Source organism: Porites lutea, chromosome 7 (genome assembly GCF_958299795.1).
Source record: "Porites lutea chromosome 7, jaPorLute2.1, whole genome shotgun sequence".
In the NCBI taxonomy this organism is placed as follows: Eukaryota; Metazoa; Cnidaria; class Anthozoa; order Scleractinia; family Poritidae; genus Porites; species Porites lutea.
In genome coordinates, this window is record NC_133207.1 from 5,261,448 (window position 1) to 5,286,161 (window position 24,714).

General features: G+C 41.2%; 2 protein-coding genes and 1 long non-coding RNA gene across 3 annotated transcripts; all 3 read right to left on the bottom strand.

Moving 5' to 3' along the window:
* Nucleotides 1-242: 242 nt before the first annotated feature.
* LOC140944327 (ubiquitin carboxyl-terminal hydrolase 34-like) lies at nt 243-8,464 on the bottom strand. Its single transcript, XM_073393490.1, has 9 exons — nt 8,444-8,464; nt 8,183-8,288; nt 7,947-8,051; nt 7,407-7,531; nt 5,572-5,695; nt 4,442-4,527; nt 2,757-2,840; nt 1,564-1,698; nt 243-956 (listed from the first exon to the last, which is right to left on the bottom strand). The coding sequence occupies exons 1-9, from the start codon at nt 8,462-8,464 to the stop codon at nt 483-485; spliced, it is 1,260 nt and encodes a 419-aa protein (XP_073249591.1). The 3' UTR covers nt 243-482.
* Nucleotides 8,465-11,535: 3,071 nt separating this feature from the next.
* LOC140942693 (uncharacterized) lies at nt 11,536-15,298 on the bottom strand. The gene is made up of 5 exons (XR_012166561.1): nt 15,238-15,298; nt 14,218-14,303; nt 13,153-13,236; nt 12,171-12,277; nt 11,536-11,564 (listed from the first exon to the last, which is right to left on the bottom strand). It is a non-coding gene; the product is annotated as an uncharacterized lncRNA (long non-coding RNA).
* Nucleotides 15,299-15,325: 27 nt separating this feature from the next.
* Nucleotides 15,326-23,520, bottom strand: LOC140944328 (ubiquitin carboxyl-terminal hydrolase 34-like). The gene is made up of 11 exons (XM_073393491.1): nt 23,394-23,520; nt 22,708-22,859; nt 21,102-21,150; nt 20,407-20,511; nt 19,642-19,686; nt 18,892-18,996; nt 17,921-17,986; nt 17,215-17,296; nt 16,966-17,023; nt 16,023-16,059; nt 15,326-15,424 (listed from the first exon to the last, which is right to left on the bottom strand). The coding sequence occupies exons 1-11, from the start codon at nt 23,448-23,450 to the stop codon at nt 15,326-15,328; spliced, it is 855 nt and encodes a 284-aa protein (XP_073249592.1). The 5' UTR covers nt 23,451-23,520.
* Between the last annotated feature and the right edge of the window lie 1,194 nt (nt 23,521-24,714).

The following is a 24,714-nucleotide window of genomic DNA, read 5'->3' on the forward strand; positions in this document are numbered from 1 at the left end:
GTATGTTTAGTTACCGGGGCTTGCATTGTCACCGGCAGGAAGCCATGAAAGGTGAAAAGGTGCATGGTTGCTTTAACTTTCCAAAAACCTCCTTTCACTGCATAATGTAAATTTTAGCCCAGTGGAAGGGAATGAAGCAAAGTACAAGGCAAGCTTTTTCACGGGTATAAAAACGTCAACACCACGATTCAAATCAAATCGTTTTTGGATTGTTGTCCAACCGGTTCCCAACGTTTCTGGGGTACAGTTCATTTCCATTTATTATTCCAAATACACAAGTTCTCGGAAACAAAAAAAACGAAAACTTCTTGGTTTTTCCCGCTGTGCACTGGAAACTAAAACGCTGCAAAAGCAGTCCACAAAAACACTCAAAGATTACCGTAGCTTAGGACTCATCTGGCAGCAAACAGACTCCTAAGGCCAAAGTGTCTTTTACAACAGTGCTTCAATGAATGCCAGACTGTTCCTCTCATGTTTGTTACCTATACAGGGATTTTGGTGATGGCGCTTTGAATAGCTTTAACGAGCGAGTCCACACAATCAGAGGGTGGCCTTGAGCCCCAAATTGACCCACTCTTTGGGGATTGTTTTTGGGAGCTACTCTGGACTTTCTCCCTTTTCCGAACAGCAACGCTGTCATCATCCTTGCTAGGCCCTGGCACATCAGACGATGCGGATGCTCCTTTAGAACTTGTTTGTTCTTCGCCTTCTAACGTTCTCCTTCGCTTTTTCACCGGCTCCGCCTCTCCACCTGTCTTCTTGTCCTCGCACTCTTCGTTTTTCTGCTGTTGCTCAGTCTCGCTCGCAGCGCGCGTGGCCTTTGCATTTTCTTGTTTTTTGTTTTGATACCTGCGACAGACTGACAGAAGTGCATCAAGACTCGGCTGTAGTAGTGGGCTGATGTCGGACTTCTGCGGCGCCCGAACAGAGAACAGTAGAGACATTGCTCGGAGTTCCTGCGAAATTTTATTGCTGTTAGGAACGTCTCTATAGTAATACTGAAAAACACCTCCTGTTGTGTGAAAGTACTGCTCATTAGGCTTTGTTTGACAGAGCACGCTGAAGTATGGAAGGCAGCGTGGCCGAGTGGTTAGAGCGCTGGACTTGCAATTCGGAGGCACCGAGTTCAAGTCCCGCTGCAACCGCTAACTGGATTTGTTCACGGTAGTCCCGAGTTCAAATCCTCGGCCGCGTTTGTAATTAGCCAGCTGGTTTGCCTCCGGCCAGTTGGGATTCTTAACCCTGCTAAGTTTTATTTTGGATTATTTGTTTAAGGCATTTGCTCGGCCCCACTAGCATTGGCGTTATAAATAGTGCCGAGGCTAAATAACGGAACTATTATTACTATTATTATTATTATATTGAGTTTCAATCATAGACACAGCCATAAAAGCAATTTAAGTACTGAGTAAGGGATAAGTAGTGCACAGAAGTAGATGTACCAGCGCTCTAACCGACTGATCTACGAGGCAGGCCAATAGCGCTATCCAGATTAAGAGGCCAGATTGAGAGCATTTAGGCACTGAAGTTTCAGGTTAAAACCAATCTATCCGAACAACTTACCGCAGTAAGTCTCTTGGCTATAACACACAGATCCGCGTCACTCGCCTTCTCCGCTGCAGGTCTGTCGGCAATTACTGTCGTTACAAGTGTCTTGACTAAGTTAGTCCACTGATTTACCAACACCTGCTTAGACACCTGTGAGGGAGGCAAAAGGAAGGTGAACAACAGGTTTGAAAACTGCAACCTGAACTGACTACTCTTCAGTTAATAAACTTCCTCATGTTTGGGGACCCAAAATTAGTATACTGAACAGCAACTTGGTGTGGCTCAAAAAGAGGAAGTGGGTGACAAAGTGCTCCACTGAAACTTAAAAGGTCAGCCCTATGTACTCCTGGATTTTTGTGAGCTAAAGAAAACCTACCACCAGGGTGGTACACCGACGGCATCGAGGAGGGAGTTGGGCCTCCTCCCAGGGCCGACTGTGACCGTTCTTGGGTAAATATGCACAGACCGATATAGGGGAGGGAGTTGGTCCTCCCCTCAGGGTCGGCTGTGACCAATCGTGGGCCTCCCTGAGGCCCCCACTAACCTATGTGTACATCCCAGGAGTACAAAATGTCGAGTCTATGGGGGCAAAAGTCTGAAAAGTGTGACGCGAGGAGCACTTCATCCCCATTCCCAATTTTTATTGAAAATACACTACTGACTTCAGAGAAAAATTGTAAGAAGTAACTAAATAGATGTCGTATCATTGCCTCGAGTTGAAACTCTTAACTGAAAGGGACATCAATGTGTCGACGCAGAAATTGATTATGACTATAGATAAGTTGCTTACAATAATACTGTCTTTAACTAATTAATAAGTTATATACATAAAATGATTACTACTTGACAACAAGGCACTTAATTAAGGCTTCGCAAGTCCTATGTCCACTAAAATAAAATAAAACAAAGTGAAGGGTGGGATGGGAGGGAATTTGAAAAGAAACTTCAAGACATTGTGCTTGGCCGTGAAGAAAAAACAGAGTGACGAAGCACATGGGAATGCAGGTTAAGAGTGCCATGTGATTGGTCAAATAAACAGTGAAGAGTTTGTAAAGGTTGCACGTGAAAATCACTGAACATAGGACAAACAAGTGTTGCTCATTAACTAAAATTCATTTTCGTTGATCAATTAATCATGATAAACGAAAGCAGGTAACAGGGTGGAGCAACCTATTCCTGATGCTAAAGTGAAAATGCATTATGCTTACCCTCGGAAAGAAACAGCAAAGGAACGTGTAGATATCCCGCACATTCAGACTTTCCCGTTCATCTAGTAAGATCAGTTCTATGTACTGAATAGACAAGGGGACTCAATCGTACAACAAGAACACTGGACTATCTGTTTATCAGGTTATATTAACAAAGGCTCTGAGAGACTTAAAACGATTTACACTAGACTTTTCACAGAAATGTCTTTTCTCGTTTTGTATTGGATGAACGCGAAAACTTACGCCAATGTCAAAGCGCTTTGCGAAGGACTGTCGCTCTCTTTGCAGTTTACGTCAAGTATATGTAAACTCTATGAAAAGTGTACAGTTTTACAGGCAAGTTCTCCTTAACAACCCTTCTTCAAAACTGGACGTCAAAATAATTGTCAAGCAAAACTCCAAGTCAACAGTTTGAGTAGTTGAGCAAAATGCTCTGCGTGACATAGAGGTCGGCGCGGGCAAAATTTGTAAATTAACATGTGTATATAAGTCCTTTTTCCCGTGACCACACGTCCGGCATATTGGTGTACAAACAAAGCCAGTGGGAGTGGAACCTTTTTCTTGGCCAAGTGAATGAAAAAGCTCTATTGTAAAGGTAAAAGACTGACTGTTCCCTCATATGCTACATCCAGTTGCATATGAGAGTTGCAAAAAGATTCGAGGTACTGGACCTTATCATAGGACGTCACGTGATTTACGCCCCTCTCCCTCGTCGTCCAAATTATAGGGATTGCAAGATCGTACTCAAAACTTGCAATGACAACTTTAAAGGAGAAAACTGGGTTGGGGAACTCCCTTGCAAGATAAAAAATGTTTCCGCTGAGGTTCACTGAAGCATGAAAGGTGTTTTCCTGTAACGCAGCTGGTTCTAGCGAACTAAACTTGCAAAGGTCACTTCTCAAACGTCACTTCACGTACTGATCATTCGTTCATCTTACCTCTAAGAATTCCGGTTGAGGACACAGCTGCTTTATACAACTGCTGTATTTTGTATTCTGCAAAGAAAAAGTTGCACCTGCAAGCACTGCGCGGCTGTCATTAAGGGTCGGGGGCCGGGTATTTCCCGCAGCTTATATGAACATGACCTCCTGGCTACTTTCATAAGAAACACAGGAAAATAGAACCAAAAGTAAGCAGCAGGGCTCTCATTTAACGGCCGGGGTCCGGGGCCGATGATTTCTCCCTTTTCTAATATGAGCATGACCCCGTGGCTACTTTCACAACGGAAACAATGGAAAATAGAACCAAAAGTAAGCAGCAGGGCTGTCAATTAAAGGCCGGAGACCCGGGCCGAAAATTTCTCCCTGCTAATATGAGCATGACCCCGTGGCTACTTTCACAATGGAAACAATGGAAAATAGAACCAAAAGTAAGCAGCAGGGCTGTCAATTAAGGGCCGGGGACCCGGGCCGAAAATTTCTCCCTGCTAATATGAGCATGACCCCGTGGCTACTTTCACAATCGAAACAATGGAAACAATGGAAATAGAACTTAAAGTAAGCAGCAGGGCTGTAAAAGAAGAGACGGGGTCCCGGGCCGATGATTTCTCGCTGCTAATATGAGCATGAACACGTGGCTACTTATGGATAATTGAACCAAAAGTTCATCCCAGCTTTTGACATGCCCGCCAATTAACGCCATTCCTGCCAAGTAACCATTCATTTAGAACAAAAGACACGACTTACCTCACCAGCCTTCTGGTACACTTCCATCCAGAGCTTGCTAAAGTAAGTGAAGTGAAGCGAAATAGCTTCCACCGCAAGAAGGCAGCCTAAAACACGAACGCAATATGACATGTTTTAAAAAGAGTACTGAACTGAGATGGGCTGGGACAGTTGCGCCCACAATGGGACCTAAACCCGGGTGTGATAAAGAAGATTTTACAACATAAATATAAAAAGTATTCTCCCTAGTGGCCCTCTAAAAACAAAATTGATAATAATAAATTAAAACAGTCGTGATAAAAAGCCTATTAACAAATAGTAATTATAATAAAGGATCTTAAAAATTCTAAACAAGTATTCTCCCTCCCTAGTGGCCCTCTAAAAACAAAATTGATAATAATAAAATTACAACAATCATGATAAAAAGCCTATTTACAAATAGTGATTATAATAAAAGGTTCTTAAAAATTCTATAGATTTAAAAAATTGAGAGATGTAAACACGGAAGTGAATACATTGGTAAAAAAGGGAATCCAATCTACAATGATAATTTAAAAAAGCACGGATTTTTAAAAATCAGAATAACCTTTTAACTTTAAAATTATCCACCGTATAGTTTGAGGCGACCTTATTAGCTTCTAATTTATGCGAATAGAAGAAATCAATGGGATTAAGGGTTATCCATCCAATGTAAAAGCTATCAGCGAACAACTGTTAATAATAATTTTGGAGATCGAGAAAGAGTCATCGGTTTCGTCGCAAAGCTCCCTCCGAGACCTGCATAATTTTTCAAATTTGGTTAGCGCCAGTTGGCTATGAAAAACTTGACGGGTGATTTAGGCCAAAGAGAAGCGGAAAATATTTTGAAAGAATTACAATAAGATATGTATCTGCTTCTTGCTGGAAAAGCATACGAGGATAAGTGTAAAACCTTTCTTCTGAAAATGAGTTTTTATTTGCACGAGAATAAAGAATCTTTTTCATATCAAGAGCTCCGCACTTAGCCTCGCAATGAAACAGAGGATTGGCGCAACTGGGAATTGGCTTAATTATTTACGGTGCTAACTACGGGCCATGGCATCAAGAGCCATAATCCCATTATGGCTCTCGATGGCATGTAGTAAGAACAGCCAATTATTTACAGCACTTACTACAAGCTATAACATGATCGGGTACTTTATCCTGATTGAATCCAAACCGAAGAAGTTTATCCACAAACGAATGATAAGGTTGAAAATATTCAGTTACAGCTGCGTCGTAGGACTCCTCGACTCCCTGTTAACACAACATACAACCAATAAAAAAAGGGCATTTCTCGCTTGAAATTAGTGAACTTGCCAAGTGTGAAAGTGATACATTTGTAGCGAGCGAAGTTATACCTTTGCAGGAGCCGCGAATTGTTACAGAGATTTGTCTGGTGGGGAGCACAAACTTACCCTACACCATACAAACGTCTATAAAAATTCGCGACTTCAAAAGTTGAAAACCCGTGGAAGAGTCTATTATTGCGCGACGTTGAGGAAAGCATCTTGATTTGTCAGAGTCGAAGAGATCAATTATCGCAGATCAAGAGACATAATCAAATCAAGATGTTCTGCTCCACCAAGTTCATCTTCGTTACACGTCAACAAATAACTTTCAAACTCGGCAACTCTACTAGTTTGTAAGACACTTTTTGTAGCGGTGTCGAAGGAGTTTCGTCAACTGGTCCATGTAAAAGGTAGAAAAACCCCCGGAAGGGTCTATTATTGTGCGAGATTGAGGAAAGCATCTTGACTTGTCAGAGACGAAGGGATCAATTATCGCAGATTAACAGACAAGATATTTTGCTCCACCAAGTTCAATAATTTATGACACTGATGACAAATAAATGATAATTACCTTAACCCCATTGGGCTTTTCAGAGGTATTGAAGCAAATGATTCAAATAGAAGATAGCAAGTTTAAGAAACCCTACTGGTAGTATAGTAGGGGTTCCGGGGTGTTACGGCCGCATTCCACGTCAATATGTTTAGCGTTTAGTTCTTTGTATAGCTGCACATTCCTTTCACATTCTTTTCAGTTTTCGCTATTCATATTCTGTTATATTTCTCTGCCTAACTTTCTTTGTTCTTAGATCATTTTGTAAGTTTCATCGTTTATTCTAATTCATTTCGCTTTAGCGTTCACGGCAACATCATTGCAGTTTTTTTCGTCCAGTCTTATTAGCCATCGTACCTTTTTTCCGTTCAACTTTCTAGTCACACAACGTTTGTAAGTATTTTCGCTTAGTTTCTTTCCGTTTCCTGTATTTTCGTCATTTCATAGCTGTAATTTGTATTCCTTAGTAATTTGTATTTTTTGTTTCGCTTTTAGCAACCGTAATCGTAATTCGTTATAACTGTAATAAAGACGAGTTGGAACCGTGGACCATTCTTGGATTATTCGCTATAATACGGGGTGTTTGTTGGTGTTGCGGAAACCATTGTTAGTTCGCTTTTGTGATGTAGTCTGGGTATTGCTAAGTGTCTTTCCAATCTTTTGTACCACGTCACAGGTCATTGCACCCGTCCGAGGCACAAAGAAGCTCGTCGGGGTCGCAAGGAAAAGCGGAAGAACTAAGCCAATCAAGCGTGGAAATATCAACAATGTGATTGGTTTATCCTTCCGCGTCTGCCTCCGACTCGACAATCTGGTTTTCACCAGATCATAAGGGACGGAGACATAAGGGAAGTCGGATGAAAACGGAAACGCCCTGATTCTTCCGATTCTGATTCCGTCGAGCTTGTTCTCCTCCGATTACGACTCCATTGGTAGTGAAAACCAGCCCTAACATAACACAAGCTCGAAGTAGCGGTCATCTATGGGACATAAAGCACGTCCTTCCCAACAAGGAATGGAAAAAATCAAGACATCCAGAGCCTACCTTCAGCAATTATAGACAAATCAAAGTTGTCCCAATGCAATTTCATTGAACGCAAAACAAATAATATTTCAAGATCGTTACCTTTGGTGAATCGAGGAACGAAGGATGTAGGAACATGTTAAGTTCAGGTACAGCTGGCCGTGGTACGCTCTTACTGCTCACGATCACCTTAGTGTGTCGACGAGGAAAATATGGACCGAGAAGTCCTGAAATCATGTGGCAACGTTTGATTAATGTACAGCCCTCGTTTGGCTGACTAGCCTGTAAGCCAGCTCTTTATTTGAAAGTCGCTTTCGCAGCTTGCTCGCGCGTGACCTCGCGGTTGCTAGAGGAAAACTCCAGCGTAACCTACGACGCGGTCACGATTTTCAAAACAGAGCTTACTCACAGTCTAGGGTTTTACCCACTTTTTGCCATTGGAACTCACGTTATCTCCACTATCAAATGCAGGAGCTTGGAAATTTTGCGTGATTGGTAATTCTTGGGGTTGAACGCGTAGTTAAGATATAAAGAGCGTGAGTAATTAAGTTTCTAACAACAGCGCAAAGGCTCGCAATCGGAACTCAACGTAAATCAACTCAGACGAAATAAACGTCTCCTTTTTGGAGTAAGGACACCGACCTGGAGGAGACGTTTTGTTCCAGTGCTGATGGGAGCCATGGATGATAGGAATAATCGCTTCTGAGAAGTCGTTCGGGTACAGGATCAACATGGCGTTCAGTACCTCTGCCAAAGAAACAAAATCATTGCTTTCTTGTCAACACCATCGTGGGATAAAGACAAAATATTCCAGTGTTCATAACTGTGCACGCAATTAAGCGAGTTTATAAGATGCCAACGACACATTAGGTGCTCACCTAGGCAAGACTGTCTCACTTCCTTAGGAGTATAAGAGTTCAACAAAGAAAGAGTTTTGTGCCACATCCAATCTCTCTGTCCAGGTTGAAAGGCTATTGCGGACATCTGAAATACAACAAACAGACACAGATAAATCGTAAACAATATAGAAAATGCACACTGAACGAAACATCGAAGTTTTCTAGCGCTAGCATTTAGCTTTGATAAGAGAACAGCATTTGCTTGCTCTCTTAGGACACTTTCCATTTGTCAGAACTAACCGGCCTGACCATTCCAGTCATAATGAGAATTTCACTTTAATCAAAACTATCCAGCCAGATCAGTCAAGTGCTTTAAATAGCATGCACGAAGGGGCTGGTGTTTCAACAAAAACTATTGGAAAAAAGCGCAGGCTAACCAGTCGGCGGTATTGGTGGAGTTAGAGACAGCTGTTGGGGAGAAGAGCGTAGCCTGTGTAGTTAGTAGAATAAGCGGGGGGGATGCTGTTGCTTTTTGGCGACGGAGAAGTTTGGTAAGAAAAAAAAAAGAATTGATAAAGGTGCACTAGAGCCAAAGGCCCAAACGGCAGGATAGCATCCCGGATTCCTTAGAATGAAACATGCCCAGGAGTATTGCTACTCCCCCCTTGGACAGGATGCTAGTCCATCGCAGGGTTACCCCCCAGCAGTATGTCGCCGGTACACATTTATACACCTGGGTGAAGGGAGTCAAAGTGGACTAAAGTTCCTTGTCTAAGGAAACAACGCGACGGACGAGGCTTGAACCCGGACCTCCAGATCCGGAGTTCGAGGTGTTAACCGCTTGGCCACACATGCCTCCACAAGAAGTTTGGGAGCTAGTGAAACTGAATTCGAGATTTTCCCTCGTGGCATAACAATCCCACCAGCTTCGCTGGCTAGGCAGAGGGACATAATTTAAGAGTTTACCTTGTTTGAAAAAAATAACAACAACAACAACAAAAAACAAACAAACAAACGAAAACGCACTTGTAGCTTGATACACGCGGCATGTATACTGTAAAGTAAACCATACCTTGTTTAACTATAGTACCTGGTCTGTTGCTATGCGGCCGGCAGCACACCAGCAAGTTATGTAATATCATAAGCACTTCTGTCAGGTCTCCCGTTACGTGACAGGCCGTGGCCTCGTGGTACATCATGTGAAGGGTGGCGAATACCTGTTTGATAATAAACACTTAATGACTGGCCTCCCGCGTCGGGAAACAAAATTAACTGTTTCACTCGGGACCAGTCAGTCAGTAATTTCTTATATAGCTGGAAATTCATTACACCTCACTGTAACGGCGGTCGTCGGTCAACATTCTCGCACTCCTACATTTTCCTACATTTCCTAGATTTTGCAATGTTGGCCGCTAAGAGATTTTGGCCGGAAAGAGTTTCATTGTTAGATGTCATATGACCTCGAAGTAACCAATGACAGCGCGCGCTGTTGGGAAAACAGTTTCCGGCTATATAACAGTACGGAATGATGTTACGGTAACTAAGAAATACTCTTCCAATGTAAAGACATTCTGCGATCTAAAGATGGAAGAAAGAATCTTAACTTCCACCTGACTTTGCCATGTACTAGTAAGTGCAAAAATACCGGTTAAATGTCTAACGACTGTCAAACTAATACAATAAACCTGTATAATTATCTGCCTCTTGGTTTGAAATTTTTAGGAGAAAAATGTTTTTGTGGCTTTTGCTTCTGAAGCAAGATTTTGTAGGCACTACAAGGGAACCAAAAAAACGGTTACTAGCTGTACAATCACTCTGTTCATGCCGTTGCGCATATCCAGTGATCGAATTTCACCCCTGGTTTAAAATCTGTTCTCTTTTACAGTCAACTCGTTCTAAAACGGACACCTTTGGGATCGGCACTATGTTCCGTCTTAGAAAGATGTCAGAGAGTCAACAAAGGGACTCTTTACATTAAGGGGGGGGGGGGGGGGAGCAGATAGGTGGGGTAACCCGCCTGGGCATTCAATCCCTCATATGGTCACCCCAACTATCATGCGAACGTGATCAAATCAAAATGAGCGATTATATGGACAGGCCGGTTATCTAACCTACCTGGGCTCCAACACCTCCATGTAAACAGGCCCTAAAAGGAGCAAGAAAGTCAGGGGCCAACTCTAAGTGTCCATTTTAGGGAGGTGTTCGTTACGAGAGAGTTGACTGAATCTCAACAGAGTCGAAATATATAAGATAATGTATTTATACCTTATAAGCGTTGCCCACGGTGCGCCAGGGTCCAGTACGCTCTGATACAGTGCAATGGTGTCTTTTCTGAAGGCCGCCTCAAACGCTTCTTCTTCTTTAGTTTTCTCCCTCGACGGGTCACACGTCACACCAGCAAATAAACGCAGGAGAGCAAACAGCTCTTCCACTGCCTGTAAAGGGAAAAATATAAAACATTTAAAATTCCTTCCGAAGATTGAGTTGATCAAGTGTTTAAGAAAACAACAAAAGAACTTTGAATCATCTCCACACTTTCACATGGCAGTATTTAGTTAGTATGTAGTTCTAACTTATGAGGCTGCGGGAAGAAGTCCTATGTGCGACCATTCAAATGAAACCTCTTTATCAGTACTTTCACATATGGCGTTTTTTTACTATGTTGTAAAAAAAGAAAAATATATGACTTATTACTTCTAATAACTTCTAACTTTTCACACTTAAAGGTAACTTCTCACATTTAACTCTGAGTCTGTGGATGAAATCCACGAGTGAGACCATCCGAACGAAACCTCTTTGGTAGTTTTGGCATTACTTTTGCATGGTTGTGTTTGTTTCTCAGCGTTTTACAAAATGAAATTTGAATTTGTTTTAAATTTTGGGAAAGAAATGGTCCACCCTTTAGGTCCCAAGAATGATCAACATCAAATCACAGGGGCGGGGGGGGGGGGGGGGGGGGGGAGGGGAGGGAGACTCCGATATAAAAGGGGCAAGGATGCTCGTAGAAAAGTTTGAAGTAAAACCAGAAAGGAGGCCAATCTGGGCGTGGCCCTTTATGTCTAAATATAATGGCGTTTTGTCCAGTGCGCCCTACAGAACTGAGGAAGTGAGACCAAAATCCGAAATTTACTCCCCTAAGCGAGACGACGAGCATCCCCGCCCCTTTCATATGGGTGATATGGCTTCCCCATCCCCCCCCCCCCCCCCCCTAACCCGGCATCAAATTTCTTCTAACGATATCAATACCTGTGGGTACTGGTTCATGCGAGTGGTGAGATTCTCAAAAGCCCACTTCATGGTGGAATCAGTGGAGAGCTGGCGTGTGAACGAAGGAGAGTGCTCACAGCACAACCGCAGTAGACCATAATAAGCAGGTAGAACATTCCTGATAAACGTCAGTACTTCAGGTTCGTCACTAGAGCTGAAAAAATAAAACAGTGAACAAAATAGTTAGAATGTAATGGTGGTGTTGAGATGAATGCAGATTCAGTTAAAGGGTTGCATGAGCGAAAACAAGGGTCAAATTAATGGAAAACGTATAACAACACAAATGCAACCAAAGTAAAAGTCCACAAATCGACTAGTTCATAAAACTTTACTAACGATAAACGCAAACCAATTGATCGCAAACATGAATTTTCCGTCTACACAGTAGGAGAGTACTATTTCGGTTGGACCAAACTGATCCAGTCGCAATACACAGGACCACACTTGTAACTCTTGGATATCTAAATTCAATTAATTTTTCCATGTTTCAAATGAACAGGTTAAAAAGTCGGTAACAACTTAAAGAAAGCAAATTCCATCTACATTGTAAAGACCCGTTGATCCGCAAAGCAAGAAAAAAAAATCGACATGAAAAAAGTTTTGTGCTGAAAGTTGTTTTAAACCTCTCCACGCCATTATTATGTGCCGGCAGGTTTTGCTAGACAAACTATGACTAGGAATTTTGAAGGACCCAACACGAGTAACATAAACAAAGCACTTGAACAATGGATACACAGAATTAATTAAGAGGGCAACTCACAGAATGTAGTTGAGCGGAATGTTGGTGGCAACGTGGTTATTTTCCGTAATAAAGTCGATATTTTCCTCACAGCCAATGCAAGCGTGAAACCAAAAGATCAACAGGGCCTAAAAAAAGAAAAATAATAATGCCTTACAATTTAACCCACAACTTCAAATGGCTATTCGTGGGCATTAAGCAGAGGTGATCTATTTGGGAAAAAATTAGCCACACCAGTAAGCAGAAACAGTAGGTTTACTGAGATATCGTCGCGTGTTTAGCAAGTATAAACATTCAACTTGTACAACTTAGTTTTCTACTCCTTTTCTTTAAAATGACAGCCTGACAAGAAATAGCCTTCATATAGTAAATTTGTAGTGTGATTGCTAAACTGAATAATAACAAATTTTACTTAAAACAAATAATAAAGAGAAGATTAAGGGACCGTTACGGTTTTGTTAATACCGCAATTTGCTAGAACAGAAAGAAAACAATTCAACACTCGTAAATGTACATGGAGAATTGGCACAAGCTTTGATACAACGGCTTCTCAGATCCCTTGGTAGACTATCTAAAAGTCCTTGTTTCCTGGTTGGAAGTACCTGTTTGGCGCGAAATACACCGGTCGAAAACCCTACCGGTGACGTCATGACAGTTGACCAATAGGACGGTGTGTGATATTTCACGTCGCTTCCGACACAGCATATGTCAATCACTTTTTTAACTTATAATATGATTCAGATTCATTCACGCGAAACAAGTCGACCTCGAGACTTCGTCGCTCGCTCGGTCGCAGCGCAACCTCATGCATTGAAGCTCGCTTTGTAGCAAGTCTAATCCCTAGGGTACACAAACGTTGTTTGTGATTGGCTGATAAATGGGTAAGGCAACCAGTAGCATATAAGTACTTCCACTCTTTTCCCAAATGAACCCAGAAAGTGCCTAAGCCTCCATACCTACAAACTGTGTCGTAGCAGCTTAATCGCATTATGGAATTACTAACCTGTTTGTTTGGATGTACAGCGATGTTTGGCTCTGACATGAGCGGGTGAAACAAACGCCATAACTCTGCACAATAAGGCGTGAACTAAAGACAACAGTAACAAGGAATCAAGTTCAAACTAAAATGAACGTTCATCCAATGTAATTACTTTATTCTATTAATACATGAATTACACGTTTCTATTGCTCATAGCTGACTCATGAAAACTTCGCCAAGGTCAACCTTCGCCCCTTCCTCTCTCTTTCCCTATCTTTCTCTTGCCATTGTGCCAAAATTCGTAGTACTGATGTTGGCAGTTCGCTCGCGCTTCCAGCGCGAAACGTTTTGCTAACCACGTGCCCTTATTAGATCTTACTAGAAACCTGTAGTAAAGATTCTGTTATGTGACTTGCATGGCACTTCGCAGCCTTAATCGCGTGTTTGCATTGACATTCTCATTTGTCAAGTTTTCCTGTCTGTGATAACCACACCGTCTTTGTTAGGGATCTTTAGAAAATACAACGGCGACGACGACGGCGTCGGCGACGGTAACGTCAAAAAAGCAATAGGTTTAATAAGCAAAACGACAACTCTACACGTGCATCAGGCTTGTTTTTGTAAATTTCTTTGCCATCCGTCGTTGTCGGATCGTAATGTCCCTATTATCCAGTAAGCCAGTAAGATGAAGCTAAACCTGTGGTTGTGATTGATTGCGTGGGCGGGCAAGATGGGCATATCATCATATCACATGTCGCACTGTTTGCTGGTGCTCTAAGTTTAAATGTATGGAGAATAGCGAGAAGATATCCGTTGACAAATCAGAAAACTGTGAGAGCCTTGAACTATACGGTCGCAAGAAAACCAGCTCTGCAGCGCTCGGTCATCGCTTCTCCCCTACAAAATAACCTTAAGGCACACCTTTCGGTCGTGCTTAAAGGCTTATTATAGTTTCCCTTTATAAAATCAGTGAATGTACGTAAAATTGTAACCCACGATTTAATGGTGTTTATGCAAAGGGGTATATAAAAATATTATTTTTGTAATGATAGCAAAACTGTTTAAAATAAATAGCAACAGTCAGCATACCATTTCTTTTTCAGTGCGCGAAAGCAGGCAGTAGTTCAACACAGCAAAATAACTGACAAGCTTTGTTGTACCATGGATATTACGATCTACAACAGAGAGAGTGAGAGAAAAAAAATGAATCAGTCTAACATTCTGACAAACTGCCCACTTGCCTCTCATCTAATCTAACATAAATACCAGCTTCTCCCTTGGGACAAAACATTGGTTAGGGGAGGGGTAGGTAGATAAAAAATTCATCGGTATAAGGTTCTGGCAACCTCCCCCACTACCCCTCTCCTAATCCAAGACTAACTCTCACTTTGCGCAAAATGTTGGGTTGGCGGAGGGGTAGGTGGGTAGAGAAAAACAAAATGAATCAGTATATAATTCTGGCAAACTGCCAACCACCCCTCCCCTAATCCAACATTCACTATTTTCATACAGCCCATAATGCACTCCCAAAATTTTGCAAAACCAATGTTTCCAATTTCTCCTGGGTATTACAGTCGTCCCAAGAAAAATCGAAGACAACGGTATGTATGTATGGTTTATGTGAAAAAGGTGAATTAACACCAGCTTGTCTTTTTGGTAAAATTAGTCATTTTCTTAACTGTTGCCGCACAAACGACAAAGAAACAAAGATAGCTGCCACAATAAAATCGTTAATTTACATGAATAAACGAGCTGTTAGTCTTAAGTAATCTCCCATGGCTGAAAGATTTTGTGCTTGTTTTTTTCGACTTCCATCCAACAAAAGGCAGTACGCTCAAGTTCCTTTCTATCTAAAACTCGAAAAGTGGTATGACTGGCCAACGTGTTATAATCAACTCCCTACAAACACAACTCTATAGACACTGATCGAATTTAACACACTAGGGATACGGAAAAGACAAGCAATTCCCACAAATTTATTGTTGTTGTAAAAATAGTAGTAGACAGCGATCTAAATGATTTCCAGTTGTTTTAGCTAACACTTTCAGACCAAGACAATAGTGGGCCAAAAACTCAAAGCAATTTAAATTCCGTCCGTAATCCACATACCGCAGTATTTTCTTGCCCTTCCAAGCAACGTTAGCAGCGTTTTGAAAATCTGTTCAAAAATACAAAACAACAATCAATAAACTGATAATTAACCGACAAAAGTGTAACAGAACAATAACGAAACACATTCTACCAGAAACGTTTTGCACCGTACGTCGTGAAGTATGGAAAGAGCATCCTTGCTTAGCTGAAATACAAGAGATAAGACTCTTCAATGTTTCAATGTATGGACGGCATGGACATTGCTTCCAAGATTTTCGCACTCGATGGCTTTACCATCGTAATTACACCAATGACAGATGCGAAGTGGTATTAACTGTGGCGCTGAAGAATTAACGTTCTGTTCGTTTTAATACTACGCCGTACCCCGGATGTCAGGAGAGCACCAGAATGTAAATCTCTAGCTGAGCAGAGACAACCCCTCCCACCCCATCCCCGAAATTCAAATTTCCTTTTCCTAAAATCCTAAGAAATCAAATGGCAATATGAAAAAGTTCTGCAAAAGAGGTTTCAGTTTAAGGGTACTACCATAAGATTTCGTTCACCGATCTTAAAGTTGGAGTGACAGGTAACCTCACCATAAGATTCTCAAAAGTGCCAAGGTGATGTTACACGAGACGATTTGCAACGACGATTTTTAGGGCAACAATGCCGAAACAATGTTGTTACAGTTCGAAACAATATTGTAACAGCGTTGCAACGTTGTGTTGCACTGGAATAGTCGATGCAAATCCCCCGGTGTAACATTGCCTTGAGGGTTAAATGAAAAGAGCTGCTCCAGTTACCATCAGTTCTTTGTGAGGCGCAGAAAAGCTTCTTGACCTGAGGGAAAAAAAAAAAAGGACAACCAGCGGTTACATTCGCTACTTTAGAAACGGAAAGGGAAAGGAGTCGAAATGTGTCCCGCAATTGTTTCTGGGATGGTTACTGGGGACACGCCGGTCAGCTATTGGTCGTACTTTTTTTCTGTCCCTAGCAACAGTCCCAGAATTCTTTGCGAAGGTTAAAATCGACCCAGTTTTCTTTCTCCATCTCGTATCTAAAGAAGCGAATTGTAGTTAAAAGCGAGCTTAAGCAAAGACACTTTTGAGAGAGACACGTCAACTGGAAGTGGGGATTTTTTCCCCTTTAATATGCCTTGATCCTATACAATTTGTATTGCTTGGTTTCTTTACACTTGAAGAGACGATTTAACTGAAAATTTGGGCAAAGTCACTGCACAGGAATGTAAAAAGTCCACTTCCGGTTGTCGTGCGTCACTCAAAAACGCCTTTGCCTGAATTCCCTAAAATGACACCAGCAATCTGTGATTGTACTTACAGGAAGAAAGCTTGGCTTTAATGACCGATTAAGGACAGGTATCCTTAGATTTATTACGAGTAAACGACAATTTTTCCCTTTAAATTTCACTCAGCTACTACTGACCAGCAAAATGAGAAACTTGGATAAAACTGACACTGATAGTTATTAAAGTAGGGAGCCTAAGCAACCACAACAGTGACAGCAACGAGAACGTCAAAATAATAATAACAACAACAAACTATAGGTTTAATACACAAAACAACAACTCTGCACGTACACCCCATTTTTAAGTGCGTTTATTTATCGTCACTGCAAGAGTACGAGGTGAAATTTCCTAATTTCGCGTTCTTTGGAGGAAGTAAACATGAGCCCAACGAAATGGAATGGAATGTACATCAAAGGAAGGAATCTGACACAGGCACTCACCTGAATCCCTGTCTGAAGTGATTGTTGGGAACAAGACTCACAAGCAAATACGCTGAGGCTGAGGGAATACAAAAAACAAAATCCACAAGCAATGTTTAGGTCTTCAGGTAGCTCTACTGATTATTTGGGGGGCAATACCTACCATATTTGCGCATTTACTGAGTGAGTCGCAATGAAAAAAGATATCGGAACACGGTTACCTCTTTGCATAGTTGTATCTACAAGATATCCAAGACTAAGATCACCTACCATTTCTGATTCTAATGCTGTTGTCTGCTATTAAGTACTTCTCAACCCATTTATCCATGTTGTCCAGAACCCACTGATGAGCCTACATAGCGAGGAATGTAGATATCAATCAATTGATTATTATCAGTCACTCGCTACTTCTAAGAGGCCTTAATGTGTTCGAAAGTAAAGTAACCAAAGCAATAATATATAAATATATATTAGGCAGTTACACGATACCAATCAAAAGTCTAGCAAATGCATGAGAACGCCGCTAAACGCATGACTAACGAACGCGATTAATTCAAGATTAGAGGGTATTAAATTCTTTAATAAAAATAAGGGGGAGACAAAACAGGGACAAAATTCTAATTTTTTTCCTTAACTCCCCTGCCCACTCCTCTCCACCACCGACGTAGTGAACGAAATCCACTTACCACCCCTTTAAATTCACACATACTTTATCACACCCTACGGGGCTTCCAAAAATATTAATAGCCCCCTCCACCAATCAGGGCTTCCCAACTTAACCTACCCCCACAATTTTATTGACCAGCCCCCAAGGACATATTGAATAAAATTAAGCCTCCGCAGTTGCAAAACTAGCGCAAGAGTTTTTAGCCAATCAAAAAAGAAGTAATGAAAAACAAACAAAAAAACCGACGCCGAGGGAAGTTGTTTTAGATGCCTCATTTAAAACAGCGGCAAAATGGGAATAAAAATCTACCATTCTGTTTTTAGGCGCCATACAAGTCAACCAGTCAATACACAGAGCAGCATTGTACTCAGCAGCCTGCGACAGAGAAAACAGGCACGAACATTATACTGATTTCAAAAATGAGAAAACAGGGCACAAAGTTTGCACGTTGAAATATTTCGACTTTGCGCTCTCTATGCGTATTATTAAGGAGCTCATGCAACAACGAAGGCGATGACTACGAAAACGATACTTAAAAAGTTACGTCGCGCTCCTCACATTTTATCGTGATTATTCCATCTCGTTCAATTCGTCAAATGTCAGCAATTTTTTTTTTCTGGAGTTTAATTCTAAAAGACCGTATCGAAGTTCAGGTAAAGAAAAAGAAAGTCGTCGTTTTGTGTTCTCGTCCTCCATAAAACGTGGAATTTCACGTCGTAGTCGTGCAGTGACGGCAAAGAAATGTGCAAAAAAGCGTGATGCACGGGCAGATTTGTTTCTTTTTTTTGGCCAATCTAAACCTATTGCTTCTATGAAGTTCTCGTTGACGTCGCCGTCGTCGTTGCTTAAGGTCCCTATCTACTCTTACCGTGCTTCCAAAGCATGAAAATAATCGTTTCAGTATATTAAGCATCTACGTGTTCAGCAAACGATTTTGGGACTAGTAAGAGATGAGCAATCATGATAGCCGTCACCTTTCATTCATCTGTGTTATTGTGATCATACAAATGAAAAGTACGTAGTAAAACACTCCTATGGTGCTGTTGGTGATACTGTGAGTATCATATCGGTGAAGCTGCTAAGGCCTATTTTCTTTGGAGACCTACAATACCTAACAGGGGTGACAGTATGGGCCGCGGACCGGGGACGCGGATTTTCCCCGGCTACTTTTCGAGGAAAGGAAAGGAAAGTGCTAATAAATGTAGAAGTGTTATGATAAAATAGAAACAAGTGAGCGAGGCTTTTTAACAGAATTGGTAAATAATTGCAACAACTCTTACCTCCCAAATGCGAGCAAGTGTCAGGTTAGAAAACGATGGCATTCCAGGTGGACCCCCCTGCATCTCTGTCAACATTGACAACAGCTTGAAGAAAGAATGCGACTGCTGCAGGGGGCAATAAATAAGTGTAAGCAAACATGTGATTGTTACGTTGACACCAAAGTAATGATGATGATGATGATGATCGTCGTCGTCGTCGTCGTCGTCGTCGTCGTCATCATCATCGTCGTCATCATCATCATCATTACAAGACAGCCGCATAAACAAAACTTTCTTTAATTTACTAGACACGTTTTGACGGTACATCCGTCATCTTCAGTGTTACATATTGTGACATCACCGTAGAATTTAAATCGCGCGCGACGTTTTTGAGTTCGTTACAATGCATTGACAATATTATGTGCCCTTAAAACTTTAAATTAGTGACGTTAGTAAGGGACTTACAGGGAGAGAGTCACATTTATGTATTTCACCTGCTGGTTGGGGTCGGGTTTCTCTGATTTTATAAACATGGATTCCTTAAGCTTAACTTGATACACGTACTTGTTACGACACACAGTCAAGGTATCAAACAATAGACAGTCTCTTATTTCTCCTAAAAATTTCTGCTTTGAGAACGATGTAGAGAACTACTGCGCACACCGGCCCTCAGGCCAAACACTGACCACTGGTACTGGTGACGCTCTTAGCTTTTCACTCCTTCAAATTGCATTAAAATGCATCAAAAGTCTAAAAGCAACATTTCCTTACCTCTGGTGGCAATTTCTGAACCGAGGACATCAACAGGGAAATTATCTGAAACAAACACTCACGTTAAGCTAAAGCTCTCTTAAGAAGAGGTTTGTGATTTCCAAGACAAGATTCTAGTGACAAAATACCTGAATAAGGATTACAAATATAGCAAGATTTACGTTTTTTTCCCTTTTCTACGAAAGACATTCGTTGAAAGAAGTATATCACATGAAAAGAACTGTATTATTAACCACCTCTAATTTAAGCAACTGCAAAGCACCGTTCTGCACTATTGCCTTTTTTATCTAAACGTCTTTACGATAAATTTTCAATTCACAGTTTTTCTGGTGCAATGTTGAGTGCTTTGAAGCTCAGTGGGAGCTACTGTCCTTTCTGCATCTGTGCTCACATTCTTGGAGGCTCCTCCGCAATGTTCTGCAATCGGTACAGTATTTCGTGGAGCCGAAACCACTCGTGGAAAGGTTATTACCGAGTTCCAAAAACTCTCATTTTCAAAAAGATGCAAAGAGCAAAAGCTTTCTTGTGAAAATGAGTATTATTTGCATGAGAATAAAAAGAAAAATCATTTTCACATTACTGCATTCGCACTTAGCCTAATCTTGAAACAGAGGCTCAGGGCTACTCGGAGAGGACCTGCTGCACGTATTTTAGGCAACCTACTAATAAACGACCGTGGATATAAGCGGTAGCAGAGTCGTTTTTAGTCTGTCCCTTTTTACTTGTTTGTGGGAAGAATCCGAAACATTAGTAATTTTGACTCACATTTTCCGCGAGCTTGACATTGTATCGACACAGGCTGAAGATCAGGTTCGTTGTGTGGCGCAGGTTGATGCTGTCTTTAATGGCTTGGAAAAGGAATGGAAATCCCTGCAAGTAAAAATTAACTCATCATTCAAGTACACTAATAGCGGAGCTCTCCCCGGCGCACTGGAGCACCATCGGTAAGAAAATTTGGTTCTCTATGCCTCCAAGAATTTTGGTTCTTATAAAATCGTTCGTACGTACGTCTACACATTCACATTAGCGGATGTGAAAGGGCACACTTGCTAGCTGGAAGTCCAAGTAAGACATACTGCATACTTTTCATGTTTAACTTGTTATTGGACATGTTATGGTCAATTGACAACTGTCAAACAAAGGTATCCGCTGACCATTGTCACATAACTGTATCGGGGGCTCATTTATACAACTCATAGAGGTGACGTATCTTTTAAAGTTATCAGCTGACCAGCTTTTAGTTTTCATTTGATCGCGGGCTCAGGTGCATTTTTACAAGGTAGAATTCAGTTTACGTTCTGCTAAAGGCAAAAGTTGAATTACTAGAGGAAGACTTCTCTTACAAGATCCCTCGAGAGCTTCCCTTTTGGCCTTGGCTACATGTATATATTAAAGAGTGAAAACCAAAAACCGAAAGAGATTCTGTAAAGTAGACAAAACACACGACGCTCAACAATTACCTTTCCACCAGTAAGTGCAGCTAAATCATTTTCTGACAGATGAAGTTGTCTGGCAAACCAAAGAAAATTAATCACTTAGTCAGCACTAAGCTAAAACCAGTTTCTAAAAATTCAAACAGCCATAAACTGGTTTGTGCATTCATTCCGTTTATTTTCATGCCGCGTAAGAGGGCGAACACCCCCCCCCCCCCCCCCATCCCCCCATCCCCCCCCCCACTCCCCAATCTTTTTGGGCAACAGACGGCGACCTATTTCAAACAACCCGATTTCTATTAAAGGTACAGATTTTTCCAATGGTGCAGAAAGAGATGTAGTGTAAGTGGTGCTCCGTGAATTAAGATATATGGCCTATAAATGGTGATGTAAGTTTTGTTATAGACGAATCTTTGTTTACATTTTTGGCCTCATTAACATTTGCTCATCATTATCTGATAAAACCTCTGAATATTGAAAGAGCGTAACAATTTCAGTTATCTCTGAAAATTTGAGCCCCATGTACCGAATGGTTTCGGAGAAAGTCTCTTTTAAAAACTCGATGTTGCAAAGAATGTATGGCTCATTAACTTTTTGCCACCCAGCAATTTCGAAATTTTCGATGGCTGATATTTCCTTCAATATTGCGTGCAAAGAGCTGAAATTTGTACAAATAGCTCAAGTTAATCAGCTCTTTTGACTTTTGCATTTAGTTCATATACAGCTATTTCGAGAAAGGTTGTCGGCAAAAATGTGCACGCGACAATCCCGAAAGGTAATATGGGATATGATCAATACACTGTTCCTGGCACTGCAGCTGTCAAAAATTCTATTGTTGCTTTCCTTTAGCACTCGCAAACATATGTCCATGGCCTCTCGTGCCATCCTTTCAAATTTCTGTGAAGAACAGCGAACTCAAAACCACCCACAATACCTTTCGGGATTGTCGCTCTTTCCGACAACTTTTTTCGAAGTAGCTGTATACGGCCACGGAGTTTATGAGTTAAGTCGTATGCTAATGAGGAAAAATGTAAATAATGACGTTAACAAAGACTCGCCTATACGAACCATAAGTAATGAAAAAGAAAAATAATACGTCACTAAAATCTGCGGTTAACATCATCAACAACTTGCGACCCTTATTCCTAACATAAAACGTGTTGTTCTCGCTTTGTATATTTTTGTTCTAGCATCATGGCAAATATCCGTGCACAAGGTGAAAAGATTCCTGAAGGAACATGCTCATACTCGAGGAAAATTTTTGTTTTTTTTTGGGGGGGGGGGAGACCCTCGACCACAAGCAGCAAGAAGTTGCAAAGAGGTTGCCATACTGGTCGCAAAAAGCAAACAAACAATAAAAACAGCCACAGCACTTTAATTACTTCACTACACCTCAGAGGAAGAAATCGAAAACAAGGGAATTACCCCCCTCCCCTAACCCCCCGCCCCGCTTCCACCTTCCACGGTTCGAAACTGTCGCTTTAAGTGCTGAATACGATATGGGAATCAACAGAGCTCAGAACAAGACTAAGGAATATAAATCATACGATGACTGACACACCGCATCTATGATCCTAAAAGTGTCTTGAGCTTTTTTGAAACTGGTGAAGTTTCACTACCCAGCTGTACGCACCTTTCACATCGCCATTCCTCAACCAACACCGCCATGACCGAGATCATCTTCTCCAAGGAACCCACGCGGTATTTATCCTCCGGCAGAATAGTGACCACTTCTTCGTCATCATCGTCATCACCTTCGTCATCATCTTCTGTTGCAGAGTCATTCTGTACCAGTTCAGGTTATAAGCAAATGTGAATAACAATACACATCCCAAGGGACAACCATAGGAAAATGGGGGAAGTCTAAAAAACTGTCCCAGTAAGAGAATCATACGACAATATAATTATTCGTTTTTACAACAACAGAGGGCATTGTAACACGAAGATTTTCTTTCTTGTAATTTAATGACTTTTACTGCTCTTTTCACAAAAATGATGAAATTACGCGATTCTAAACGCTACAATAATGGTATCAAATAACAGTACTGACTATAATACAAAGATGTTAACGCAGCTTGTGAACAATTCCTCAGCAATCTATAGAATAGTCTAATAAATGAAAAGAAGAGGCTCGTAACCCATTGAACAGCATCCACAAAATACTTTAAAATACCATATAACCCGGTTGTTTGAAGATATGAAGGTCTTCTTTTCTGTTTGAATTAAATGTTTAAGCCATTCACTGCGGCCAGTTGTATACAAAAAATATTAACACTAGAAGGAAAAATTTGCATTACCTCCATACATGTTTGTACTTACAAGTTCAGATGCTTTTGTTCCCAGATAGAATCCGACCATCACTGATATTGCATCCATTTTTAAAAGAAATTCACGCTAAAAGACAATGACATAGTAATCTGATAATTAGCCAACAGTAATTAAAAACAGCTGGCGAACACGACACTTATACTAAAAGATACTTATTGTGATTAGTGTGATGATGATGATGATGATTATAAATGATGAAGATGATCAATGATAATAATGAAGAAGATGAGGATATAGTTGATGATAGAGCGATTTTCGTATGACCTTGAAAAATGGTTTCGGTAAGTGTTCGTTATTTGTTTTATCGGCCAATGGATGAAAAGACCAAAACATGGACTCTTCGTTTTCCCGCCAAAGAAAACCCTAATATGGAGAAGGTATTGCTGATTGACCATTCGTGTTGCAGCATGACGTCAAAGCGAAGTATCGGTTGATTTCCAGAAAGTTCTCAGGCATGATATTTTTTCACCCGAGCGTTCGCTTGACCATAATAACCCACCAAAAGCCACGCATGTTTGCATCCGTTGGATAAACCAATCAAATCGCTCTATTTCCGTTCGTTTGTTGTTTCTGTTTTGTTCGCCTGTTTTTATTTCAAGGTCATGCGAAAATCGCTCTAACGACGATGTTGATTATGATGATGACGACACAGGCAAAGACGAGTTCCAATATAATGGAATTTAAAGAGAAGAGCCTTCAATCATTGAGGTCATTCGCACAGAACTGTGTCTAACGGTGCAGCAGAAATAACCCTTTCCTTGACAAGGCTCATTAGTATGTCTCTTCTCACAGGAAGGGTTTCTTGTGACTGGAAGACAGCTAAGGTGGTACTATTGTTCAAGGCAGGCAAGCATGACGATATGCGGGGATAATTATCGCCCCATATCCCTATTATCTTAGTGTCTAACGTTCTTAAGAAGGCTGTCCACAATAAACTCGTTAACCTGCCTAGAGTCAAATTACCCCCCTCTGTGGGAACCAGTAAAGGTTATTCTATGCAAGCCGCTGTAACACGACTAGTGGGATTTATAAGAAAGAATTCGGAGCTTGGTCATTCAACTGGTGCAATCTTTATCAATCTTTGCTAAGCGTTTGACGATTCTGTTCCCCATATTCACCTCCAGAGTAAGCTCACTAAATGCGGGATACAGGATAAACAGTTACAATACACCGAATGCAAATATGGCGGACCTCTCGGCTGGCCCCGGTCTAGTTGCGCGAAAGCGAGGCTAGTGAGGCCTCAAGAGTTTTGTTTTGACTGCGCGTCTTAGAGATTATGTCGATCGATATGTTTTGCTCCGAGTTGTTGCAT